General features: G+C 43.8%; 2 protein-coding genes across 8 annotated transcripts in view; both read left to right on the top strand.

The window, feature by feature from the left end:
• Positions 1–1,391, top strand: part of PCNT (pericentrin) — a 68,777-nt gene extending 67,386 nt beyond the window's left edge. For all 6 annotated transcript variants that reach the window (XM_079311059.1, XM_079311058.1, XM_079311057.1 and 3 more), the window contains one exon: positions 1,008–1,391. In XM_079311059.1, coding sequence (XP_079167185.1) covers positions 1,008–1,051 — 44 coding nt within the window. In that variant the 3' untranslated portion in view covers positions 1,052–1,391. The remainder of the gene's footprint in view (positions 1–1,007) is intronic.
• Positions 1,392–4,346: 2,955 nt separating this feature from the next.
• The window catches only part of DIP2A (disco interacting protein 2 homolog A), a 71,859-nt gene continuing 63,344 nt past the window's right edge, over positions 4,347–12,861 (top strand). For both annotated transcript variants that reach the window (XR_013774889.1, XM_079311183.1), the window contains exon 1: positions 4,347–4,516. Coding sequence is in view for 1 of the 2 variants with exons in the window: in XM_079311183.1 (XP_079167309.1) it covers positions 4,420–4,516 (97 nt within the window). In the remaining variant the exon portion in view is untranslated. The remainder of the gene's footprint in view (positions 4,517–12,861) is intronic.

The following is a 12,861-nucleotide window of genomic DNA, read 5'->3' as shown; positions in this document are numbered from 1 at the left end:
GTAATAGCTGAGCAGGGCTTTCTCTGTAGCACAAACTGTAATGCTTCCCTTATTTATCACTTCCTTATGTTCATAACAGATTTAAAAAAGATGATTTGGAGGCTGGTAAATGCATCCATCTAGTTCTAAGGTTTATTGAAGAGCACAGAAAGGATTGTAGTGGCACTTAGCTTTGCTATTTAAAACAGTTCCACCTAATTTCTAGGCCAAATTTACTTAGTTTAATTAGTCTAATTACCTCCTCTTGTTGCATGTTTGTTATTGCCCAGAAACACCTTGTCCTGAGCAGGAACTCACACATTGTCATCACATCATCCTGAAATCCTGGAGAGTTTGGGAACTTTCATTGTTCTCATCAGGACTTTACCTAGAAACTTTATTACCGTGACTTTCTGGGTGTGTTTGTTTTGTTTTGTTTTGTTTTTTTCCCCCAAATACTGCATCTGCATGGCTGATACAGATAGATAAAGAGATTTTAGACTTGAAACTGTCAGCCTTTGCTTCATTCCAAGTGTGGAATAAGCATTCCACAGCTGGGACACCATGAGCAGCACTTCTATGAAAAGTGCATATTATTTCTGTCATTTCCATGTTACCAGGGTGATAATGTCCAGGCAATACAGATTGATGCTGCAATCTTTAGAACAGTGCTGTCAACCAAGTGATTTCCCAATTCCTAATCAATTTCAGGACATCTACTCAGTGGCAAGACCTTTCCTAGCAAGGTCTAGGAAGTCACCATAGGAGTGGCAGATTTGAGCTGTCACTGGGGGCAAAGCAAGCCTGTGATGGAACACTGGTCCCAGAGTATGAAGGTTTGCTTTGGCAGATGTTTAGGCTCTCAAATCCTGTTTGGGATTGCTCCTAAGTGGCTCATGAAAATTGGAATTGCTTTCAGTGTAGCTCATATGAAATGCTTTGAGGAAATAACATGCTGCTAATGGTACACTGTTGCTTCATAACACAAGCAGTTTTCTAATATTGATCTGTCCTTTTTTTTAATTTAGGGCAAGTGCTAGGTTCACCTCATCAGAGAAACCTAAAGAAGTGATGGCACTGCTTATGAAATCTGTTCCTGCAAGTTCCTGCTTCCTCTGAGTTGGTCCTCACTCAACAGAGACACTTGCAATCTCTCATGCAACTGAATAAAGGGCAGTGCTTTTACAGCAGATTTTTATATGACTCTTTTTATTATATTTTAGTACTTAAAAAGGGACTTGCTTTTCACTAAGAACAATGTTTTACATTCTCATGTGAAATTAAGTCAACAGCTGAAGTGTGCCTGCATTGCTGTATTGAAAGCTGCAAAAAGTCTGTGGTGTTTATTTTTCTATAGTGTATAGATGGATTCCTTGTAAAAAAAGTAATTAAAATGGCATTTTATTAGTGAATTCTTACATTGGGTATTTTTGTATTTCTGCTATGCATATTTATTTCTTAAGCTGTTCCTAAAATTGTTTGGGTTTTAATATTTCTATAGGATCATTCCAGTTAAAGGAATAGCTCAAATACTTTCAAAAGTATCAAAGATACTTGCAGCCTTGAATTTAGGGTCTACTATTCTGGTTTTTCAGTACATAAGTCCTCAGTCTGTTCTATTTATTCTAGACACTTTTAGCTTCATTTTTCTAGTTCAAAAGGCCCATAATTTTGTTTAACTCTATGCATTTTTGGCAAAACATACCAAACAAAATCTGTGAACTCTATCTACATCTAAGTGATCCTATCTTGTGCTGTAGCTACCTTCAGGGGGCAGTTCCAAATGTGGATGAAGTTGCTGGTTGGAGAAGAGTAAAGAGGTGCTCAGTACAAAAATGAGAGATCTAAATACCATGCTGAATAAGACCTTTCTGTGATATTTCTATATTTCTTTAGAAAAGGCATAGGAAGAATTGTAATACCAGAACATTTTAAACCCTTGGACATGTAAAGTCTCTACCTTTGAAGCAGATGTGGTGTTTAACTTTGGAAGATGAGAAAAATCTCTTTTCTGGAGGCAAATTGTTCTGCTGCAGCCTATTAAAACATTTTTCTCTACTGGGTCTTGAGAATTACATATTTGCTTTCATCTAAGATTGTTTTATTAGTTATTTAACTGCTTTTGTCTTGCTATCTGTCAGATATCATTTGATTCTCTTGAAAAAAAATGTGGTAGAGGTAGATCTTGGCACATGTACAGATTTATTATCCCCTGACAGCTATAGGAGAGCCCTTGAACTGATTGGGCATAAATATAAGAGAGCTGCAAACAAACAACACTTGATTTGGTGTAAAAGCTTGGCAAAAGTAACTTAACTTGACCAGAGTTCCAAACCAATTTGAACTAAGTTTAAGCTGGTTCAATGACTGTGTCATATTTCTTTTAGAAATCAGGTTCTAAGAGTCCTAACACTCGATCCAGCATTGTCAGACTGCACACACTGAATGGTGCTGGTGTTCTTTTTGCTCAACATAGCACAAGTTGATCCCCTTTTAGGAACAATGCATTTCTGGAGTTCAAAACTGGCACTGAATCCAATCTGTAATAGCATTCTCACAGCTGGATGTTCCATGTTGAGTGTAAGCAGGAGGGTTGTGAGGCCAGAGGGCCTGTGCTCAGAGCTAGCCAGTCAGTACTGACACTGCAAATCCAAATTAATGCCTAGTTTTAAAATCTGGCACTTCTAGGTGGACAACTAAAACTATCCTTTAGTTTAAAGGACAATTGGCACATCCTAGGGATCAGTTCTGTTTCAAGGGAATTTGGCTTTACCTTGGCACATTTTAAAATCAATCTGCAGGGGCTTTTCAATGTCCCAGAATATGCAGGGCAGGGCTTTTCTCTGGCAGTCTGTGCTTCTCTGCCTATGTGCCCCTTCAAAAGTCTCCTTTTGGGCAGTCCCTGTTTCCAGGAACACAGGTGGGACATGGGGGTAAGGGGCATATAATGCAGCTTCCTATTCAGAAAAGGAATCTGTACATAAGTGATGCCTTGGGAGGCTACCTAGAACAGAGACTAGACAGTGTTAAAGGAATAAAGTAGGTATTTATTAAAAGGCTTTCCAAGGATACACCTTGGGCAGTATAAGAACCTGGTGCAAGATGGACAACTGGTCATGAGTTTTCACACTTTTATAAGTTTTGGTCCATTTGCATATGGGGGTTAATTGTCCAGTTACAGCTCCAGGTTATGCAGTCCCATCCTCCCAGTTTGCTCTCAATTCACTGTTTCACTTTTTAGGCCTGAAGCTGTAACGGTGCATTTGGTTCTTGGGCTGGAAAAGGATTGTTTTGTCTGACTAAACTGTGAGGAGAACTTGCTAACAGTTTACATGAAGTTCAGAGTTCCACACTAATGCAGTACAGAATCTGGAAAATATGAAAGCTGAAACTTAAGGCATCAAAGGAACCCAACCCAGTGGGATCTGAGCCACAGGTACTGTGTTCCCTGTGCCTGCATTCCCACCATATCCCTGAGACCCACAGTGAGCTTTCTGAAGGGTGGGGGAAGCAGGAGTGTTTCTGCCCAGTGCAAGGGATGGCATTTCAAGCTGCCTGGTTTTCCTAGTGCTGGTGTGGTGTGTGTGCCCTCGGAAGGACAGCCAGCCACATGGGACACGCTCGCCTGTGATGTGCTGACCTCAGCAAAACCTGAGTAGAGAAATCGGAAGCCCCGACATGAACTCGATCATCCCAAACAGGAGCAGTTTTGGATAGAAGCAGCTGTCAGCAGAAGACTATTCTCCAGATTTCCCTGTTTTCTAGTTCTAGGAAAGTCGCTGCTGCCAGAGCAGTGTGTGTGGTCAGGACCACTGGCCAGGTCCTGGATTAGCCTGTGCCCAGCCTCTGGAAGGCTGTGGGAATGCCAGAAGATCAGACCCTGCAAAACACTTGCTGCTGCTCTCCTCTGCCCTTCAAGATGTGGCTGGCCTTAGAAACGACACCCTTCCTACATTTTATATTTTTTTTCTATCATGCAGTCGCGGGCACCACTTTACACCCAGGCTCTCACAGGGATGTCCCTGCCCTCCCTATCCAGGGACAGGCGGTGGGGCTGGGTGGGCCCCGCGGGCTCCGGCTTGGCCACAGTTCCTATTTTCCGCGGGGAGGAAGAACTGGGCAGGGAAATCAAAGGCAGTTTGGGTATTTTCAGGAAAGGGGGCGCAGCACAGCAGGTGCCAAGGGTGAGAGAAGCGAAGGGAGGCTGAGCCGAGCAGCGGCCGCACGAGGAGCGGGCGGGCCGCGCCGTGGCCCCTCCCCAGCAGCGCGGCCCGTCCCGGGCTGCGGCAGCGGCTGCGCGGGGCGGCGGGGCCGGCAGCACCTCCTCCCTCCCTCCCTCCCTCCCTCCGCTGCCTGCCGGCCCGGCCCGCCCCCGGCCCCACCTGCGGCAGCGCTGGGCGGTGGCTCCGCCGGCCCGCTTGCTGCTCGCCCGGCCGCGCCATGGCGGCGGAGCGCGGGGGCTGCGCGCTGGAGGCCGTGCCGCTGCCGCCCGAGGTGCGCGAGAGCCTGGCCGAGCTGGAGCTGGAGCTGTCGGAGGGTGAGTGGCGCCGCGCCGGGGCCGCGCGGGGCCGGGCATGGCCGGCGGCGCGGCGGGAAGGCCGCGGGGGCTGCAGCGGGCGCGGCGCCGCTGAGGGTCTGAGGGCGGCGGCGGCGCCTTGGCTCCCGGTGCAGCTCTCGGCGGGCCGGGCTGCGCTCCTGCCGGAGCCCTCGGCCGGAGCCGGGAGCGGCGCCGCGCTCGGCGGGCCTGCGCCGTGCCCGCCATCCCCGGCTGCACCGCGGCGACTGACGCCTGGTGGCGGCCCCTCAGGAGCTCTTCCGAGCGGGCAGCTGGATACTCTGGGAAGACAATTTTATTTCAGTCTTAACATCTGTTCCTAGCTGAGCTTAAATCTCTCCCTTTCTGTATCTGTCATTAATTTCCAACTTTTTTTTGTGCTTCGCTGTATATACAGGCAGGAATATGATGATGCTCGCTCCGTTTTTGTAGAACTACAGGGGTTGGGGTTGGAATATTAAAGCTCGTCCGGTTCCATCCCCCTGCCATGGGCAGGGACACCTTCACTACTCCAGGGTGTTCCAAGCCCCATCCAGCCTGACCTTGGACACTTCCAGGGATGGGGCAGCCACAGCTGCTCTGGAAAACCTGTGCTAGGGCCTCCCCACCTTCCCAGGGAAGAATTTCTTCCCAGTATCCCATCTAACCCTGCCCTCTTGCCAGTGGGAGGCCATTCTCCCTTGTCTTGGCACTCCAGGCCCTTGTCCAAAGTCCTTCCAGCTTTCTTGGAGCCCTTTCAGGCACTGCAAGGGGCCCTGAGGTCTCCATAGAGTCTTCTCCAGGCTGAGCACCCCCAGCTCTCCTTGCCTTCTCCAGAGCAGAGGGGCTCCAGCCCTGTGCATTAATGGGCCCAGAGGTGACAATATGCAGTGCCAGGCAAAGGGGCACTCTGACCATTTGATGGATTTTCAGCCCCCAAAAGGAGACATCCACCTCCAGGTTAGTGTTTGGTGATGACAGCCCTTCTGTGATCCCTGTGGGTGTTAGTCGTGGTATCTCTGTTAAAGAGCTGGGGAAGGGTTTTTTTCATACCGATTCTCTGGCACAGTCCTGCAGACAGGCAGATCCTGGAGGGTTTGCTGTGGTGAAGGTGGCCGAGGCTGCATGTTCTCATTGCATTTTCTGCAGTTATACTATTAAGCTGCACCCTTGAATAGAGGAGCTGAAAACCTGTTAATACCACCTGTGGTTTTGGGATTAGGAGCATTCAGTGTGCTCCTCAGATTGTGCAGTTTTCAGATCAGCAAGTTCAGGTGGGCAGAACTGGGGCCATTTCACCTGAACGTGCTGCCTGATTCAGGTCACGGTTTCAGAAGTTCTTCAGAGGTCTGCTGTCGTCATCCCCAGTGTGGAAGTTTTGGTGCAGAGGCAGGGGAGAAGTGTAGGATGGGTGACTGTTGTCCAAGTGTAACCTGTTGCTGCATGTCTGCAGGCACAGTCAGAAGCAGTACCTGGCATGCCCTGTTGCATGTGCAAGATGAGTTCCTGCTGGCTGCAGTGGTTCTTCCTGTGTGCCTGCTGACACGTGCAGGGATATCCTGGGGCTGCCTCCTCTGCTCTGTGACCTGACTGTGTGTTTAACTGATAAAATATTTTTTTATGGGTAGATTTGCAGTATGTTAAACCTGAGGTGATTGTACACTGTCCTGGTGCTATGGGTCTGATGTGGAATGTGTATTGCTGGGTAGCTGCTGGACTAATGGAGTGAGCTTGAATTTGTTGATCATTCTGAAGACTTAGATTATGAGCTTAGATGTGACTCCATTTCTGTCTTTCCTAAAGTGGAAAACATTTGCAAGTAGTTCTTCAACATCTGGAAATGTTACGTGCTGGTATCCTGCCACTGCTTGATGTTTCTAGGGGTGGCTTTTAATGGAGCCTTCCATCATTAATGCTCAGAACTGGCTTACTTGGAGAGAGGAAGGAACAGCAATCTAAGATTTCTTATGCCTCAAGTTAGAGAAGGTCAGTACTTGGGCGGATATTCCCATCATCTGAGGGGAAGTGTGAAGGGAGGAAGAGAAAAGGAGAAACATGAGAGCAAGTTCCTTTCTGTTTTGTCTGTGTACTTTGAAATATTGTGTGTGTTGTGATGAGGCAAGAATAATGTCTGATCTCTTTGATGGCATTATTTTCACCTGTAAAAAAATAAGTCAGGAGCATGATTAATCTCATTTGGTTTTGCTTCAGATGATCATAGCAAAAGTTGGGAAAAGTGTGTTGAGGTGTAGAGAAGAATGAAGACATGAGAACATTGGTACTTTCTAAAGACAACTCAAAATCCTAAGTATAGCATTCAGATAAGAAGAATTTTGAATGGGAATGGAATGCCAGTTTATGCTACAATTCCAGTCATTTGCACTGTTAGGAATCCTTCAGCTTTACAAGGTCCTAATCTCTTGCTTGACATTGTATTCTTTGTGTACTAGGAAAATAATAGTTTGGGTTAAAAAGTAATCCTACTGTGATGCTACTGCTTTGCTTTGTTATTCTTGTTGAAAAGAATTTCTGAATTTTGTAAAGAAAACGAAGAGATCTGCCTCAAGCTTTTAGAGAGATGGGGACAGTTTTGAGACTATGCCTGGCACCTAAGCTGAGTTTCATCTGATGGATCTGTGCACTAGGCTTGCTTATCCTAAGACTCCAAGATGCTGCAGCTTTCTGTTATAATGGGAAGATGCAGAGTTCCCTAATCAGACTGACAGGATCTGTGTCAGAATATGATGTGGAGCTGTGAAGCTCCAGTACTGCAGATTGTTTATTAGTAACTATAAAATACTGGTGTTTTGGGGTTTGTGTGTTTGTTTTGGTGGTTTGGTATGATTTTTTTCTTCCTTGGTCTGAAAGAGAACTAAGGTTATAAACAATTCTTTAAATATTTCCTATCTGTAGTCGAGATTCTGTAGGAAAGGCATCAATGTGCATTTTAAAGCCTGTACTTATTCTGTGCTATTGCATTATATATATGTATATATTTTTATGTACCTGTATGTACTTGTACACCACTTTGGAATTGGGTCATTTTTTGCTTCTTCTTATCTCTACAGGAGGATGCTTCACTTGTTCATTGATCATCTAAGGGCAAGATATGTGGAAATAGTGAAAGATAAAATTGTGTGATGTAGCAGTGAGGACCTTGTGTTGGCTTTGTCTTGTGTGACTGGTGGGGGTGGCAGTGCCCTCAGTCAGCATTTCAGGGACTTAGAAGAACATACAACTACATTTTTTAATTTTCTTGGAAATTTTTGATGCTTGTTGCTATCTGGGTCCAGTTAGTCTGGGCCATTTGGATGCACAACACTGGATTTGCAGTAAAAATCAGGGGGAAAACTGCAGGAAGAAAAATACAGTTGTACCAACTTTGAGGTGGTGTTTCACTGGCATGTGAATGGTACAACATTTTCTTGGTCTGGATTTCTGCAGCTTTACCTACAGTAAAGAGGCTGAAGAGATTTTTTTACTAGTTCAGATCTATTCTGTTTCTCCACTGATAGACAGATGAGGAGCACTGTTCTCAATGGCTTCTACCAAACAGGCTGTAGGATTAGTTTCGAGATAGAAAAGTATTTCGTGGAGCTTACCATCTTAATTATAACCTCAGTTATTTCTCAGTGAATTTGGGAAGGAGCATTTTCTGCTTCCTGCCACGTTGCTCATAGGTTTCTCCTGAGCTTTAGTGGCAAAGGATGCAGTTATGTAGTTTATGTACAGTGGTCAGTGAGCTGGTTGTTCTGGTTGCCCTTCAAATGTTTACATCTGCCTAGACTGAAAGCTGACTCTCATGTGATTTTTATCCCAATTTAAGAAAGGAAGAAGTTGTGTGTATGACAAGGAAGCTTTCTCTGGGGTTTTACTGTTTTGGGGATTTTTTTGCAGGGGTTGGTGGTTTTTTGGCACATTTTGAAGGACTGCAGGTAATTCCTGAGTGGAAGAAGATACCAGCTCTGAAGCATTTCCTGAAAAAATTAAAGGTATTTAATGTCTGACCTCTTTGGCGACTGCAAATATTTCAACAGTACTTCAGCAAATACTTTTTGTGATTAGTTTGATTTGGGTTTCTAAAACATAAATTGAAAAAAATACTTTTTTTTTGATGGAACACCTTTCTTATGCAACCTAAAGGTAATGCTCAGAGCTGCAAAGTTTAGGTCGTTTTGTTAGACTAACAGTATTGATGTGGTATTAAATTTCTTTGTGTGAAATCAGGTGAGGAGGAAGAGACAGCCACACACACTTTTTCCTGCTTTTCTTGTGATAAATCATGGTATATAGAAGCTACAGTTTTTCTGGTCTTAATATGGTAGTTTTCTGTAATGGAAGTGTTGGAAATACTTGGAAATAAATATGATCTGAAGCTGTTAGTGAGAAGAACTGTTGTGACTGGGGGGACAAATGGCAATCTGTGAAACTTGACCTGCAGCATCTTCCTTGCTTAATTTCTGGGCCCTCCAACAGAAACTGTTAATTGTGCCATGGTACCTGGAGCTTGCCAAATACCCATGGGGACTGAGGAAGTTTTCAAAGCTTGTTCTCACACGTTAACACTCGGCCTGCACAGGTCTGGGCACCTGGCTGGCATCCTTCAAGCTGTCCCCTCTGGTGCCCAGAGCCAGTGAGGAGCTGAGCCCAGCCAAAATCTCCTGCCCTTCCCAAGGGAAAGCCCCTCAGCTACAAGGGTGTAGCCAGCTCTACCCCTCCCTCTCCTCCTTGCCTACATCTTTTGTCTATCTTAAGTACAGGTCGTTGTCATCTCTTAGGCAGCAAATGGGAGAAAATTCCCTAAGAGGGGGGAAAAAAAATCCTAACCTCTAGCATTATCCATCCTGATTTGTTTTTCCTATATCAACGTGTTACATCTAACTTAAACTTCTAAACTATATCCATACATGCATTGCTCCAATTATATAGATATGTACATCAAGATTTAGATACAGGCACAGTGTGGCTGGTGGTTCACCCTGAAACAAGGTCCTCCTGAAGGATGCATTGTGTATCTCCATCCTTTTGCAGCTCCAGGTGCAACCTGGTCCCTAAGCAAAGACAACCCCACAGATGGGTTTGTCTTTGCTTGAGGCAGAATTAATCCAGTTTTTCCCAGGATACCTCTTATGTACCACCAAAACCTGATCTCTGTTGTTCACAAGGATTCAGATTGGGTAAGTCCAGCTCCCTAAGTGGACTTTGCTAAATGCAGCTCCCAGTTTTTGAAATTCTCCCTGCCCAGTGCTTTAAGGTGGTTTTAAGCAGACCATTGCACCGTTTGACTTTCCCAGCCACCCAGGTGGCAATGTCTTGCCATTCTTCAGCAGCCCAGGCTGGTCTTCCTCTATGCTGCCAGTTGGCCTTTCTCACCCTTGCTGGAGCCAAAGCCCTGTGCCAACCAAACCAGGCTAGGCTAGACCACATGGTGCCACTTAGTGAGGCTTCTATATTCAGCACACACAAAACAGGTTACCCAGGAACTGGTATTCCTTTTTCACCCCTTCCTCTCAATGCCCTCAGGCCTCACGTTAGGTTCCAGGAGTCCTCTGAACCTTTCTACACTGGAAAGATAAAAAAAATTGATGCATCTTAGTTTTCTTGCCATGTCTGCTGTGCTGGATGATCAGAGGAGATTTTTTTTTTATTCTCCTCTCTATTTTGGAAGGTAATAAGAAGCTGGTTAAGAGGCTTTTGTTGAGTTGACCTAAAATATTAGCAACCATGTTAGAAAGCACTGTTATAGTAGTGGAGCAGTATGATTTACACTGGTTTTCATCTGTAATGTGCCTTTTGCCCTCATTCTCATCATAGTCATTTTCCATCTTTGTTATTCTGCTGTCCCTCCCTCCTCTTTTTTCTTCTCTGCCTTCTGGAATATAGGAGGATAAGCAAGGTATCTCGTCTGAGCTGAGAGAATCCTTACACTTCTTACCTTTAGCTGTTTCTAATGAAATAATTTTGTAAGCAGTGAGGACATCCAGATTTTTGTTGATTCTGGCTTCCAGCTTAAGAATGATGGTAATGCACTTAAGGGCTTGCAGAAAAAAGGACTAAATTTATTACTCTGTTACCTTTATCACTGTGAGGAAAAAGAAGATTCTGAACCAGGAAAACTGGGATTGCTAGGTAATCAACTTCCTTTTCCATCAAAGCAGAATTTCAAACTCAACCAGTTAGGTGGTTGAGGCTTTTATTGGTTTTTTCTGGATTTCTGCTGTAGCTAATTTCTGCTGTGTTTAATTTAATCTTTTCCTTGTGTTTGAGTAAAAATCTTGTTATTCTTTTATATGTTACTTTGGCAGGGAAGGTCAAAATGTGGTGAGGAACAAAAGTATGACGGCAACTTCTACATTACGAAAATTAAAGGAAATACATTTTCTTCCAGGTGTTCTTGTGCAAAAATGAACTTCCCTTAAAATTATAAATGCACATTTATGAAGTAAATAGACCTTTATAAAATTAGCATTGAACACTAATCTATGTTCTACCTCCCTATCCTTCCCCTAAACCTAAATTAAGCTCTGCCAATCTTGAGATCATGACGTGACTTTTCATTTTCCATTTGCTAGTTGAAATGCTGTTGGAGAGAATTTTTTGGGGATTAGTTTGGTTTTTTGAAAGAAATGAACTATTCTTCTGAAATGTCATTTCACTGAGGATAGGCTGTGACATCTCTTGGACTAAAGAAGGTGCCTGCTTGGTGGCATTTCCTACAGCTGAGTTACAGATGTATCATCCAGTTCTGTTACTGAAAGAGACTTTAATATACTGTATGCAAATGGGAGGGAAAACATATCAGTCTCTACTGATTACATGACATTCATTTGGTTATTAAGAACCCTTGTATTTACCTTGGAATAAGTATCAAAGTATTTGACAGTTTCTTGGCACAAGGTTTGTAGCTCTCGAGGAAATATAAACTTGGTGCATTCGCCTGAGTTTTCTTGAAGTGATGACTGCAGACCCAAATTCAAAGATCATAGAATCATTTAGGCTGGAAAAGACCTCAGAGTTCATGGAGTCCAGCTGTTAACCCACCATGATGTGCAGTAAAATAGAGTGTATCATTTTCCTGTGCAGAGGTCTAACAGAGCAGTTCTGCAATGCAGAATTCAGGGGCCAAGTTGAAACTTGTGACTGAATAATTAAAGCCTCCAAATAGTCATCATATCCTTCTGTCACTTTCTCACTGCTTTTTTATGACTTTTTGTCTTTCTCAAACTGTTTTCCCAGCAGTGCTCCAGAGGACACAAAGCTTTTTCTGTGGATTTTTGTTGTTGTTTCCCTGTGTGGAAGCTTGTGCCTTGTAGCGAGTGTCTGCAATTTACAATTCAGGGAAGAAAGAAGCAGCTCTTAATCTTCTATGTATGTTGTTACCTGTTAAAGGTCAAGACATTTCTAGTTGATTATCTCTGTGTACATCCCTCTAAGAACTTGAAGAGAATTCCAACACCTGGTGAATCCAGTTGGGCCTCATCCCTCAACTAGCAGGGAGTTTTTGTTCATTGATGTCTGACAAAAATAGGATTTGCTATTTATGGACATTGAAAAGATACTGATAGCTGGTGTTGTGTTATTATGAAGGTAGATGTAAATAACTTTTTTCTGGTGTTTTGTTATAATTCACTGTGGCTCAGATTTTTTTTTTCTTCCTTTTTCCTACTTAGAGCCATATGGCCTCAGAGCTGGATTGGGTTGGGGCAGAAGAGTGAAAGAGGGTGCCAATATTTCAGCTTAGCTGCAGCATGAATCCATACCCAAAATAAATTTCTTCAGCGTCTGCCTCTATCTGCACGGCTGTTCCTTCAATCTGTTGAGGAACCAGCCTCAAATGAAATGTAGGACTTGCTGATTGTAGCAGCATTTTGTCCTAGAACTTGAAATATGAAAGCTCCCATAAATCATAATCAATATGTTTGTGTCCCACAGATCTAGGATTCATCAGATACAGGGACAATACCAGCCAACTCAGCATTTTATTCAGTAGTGTTTCAGAAGTTATTTGCTAATGGAGAAATGAAAACTTGTGTGTTGGGAGGTAGGTTGGATATAACTGGAGGGGCTTCAGTTCCATATGTACCAGCCACCTGTGTATTAAGGCAGCATTCTGTCAAAGTCCTTCATTATGAGATTTCTGTCTTATATTGTAAGGAGAATGAAATGTTGAGAAGGTGCCAGAATGTGTGGTTGCAAAGGAAGCATGTCAGATAGGTCATGTTGTGGAAGCACACAGTTTGGTAGGGTTAAGGAAGAGGCTCTGCCACCTCAAAACTTTTGTTGGCTATTACTTGTTGTCTAACAAAATTACTGAAGTTTCTCATTTCAGATGTTTGTGTATAATTTTT

This window comes from Erithacus rubecula (assembly GCF_903797595.1).
Source record: "Erithacus rubecula genome assembly, chromosome: 8".
Classification (NCBI taxonomy): domain Eukaryota; kingdom Metazoa; phylum Chordata; class Aves; order Passeriformes; family Muscicapidae; genus Erithacus; species Erithacus rubecula.
This window is presented reverse-complemented; position numbering and strand designations above follow the sequence as displayed.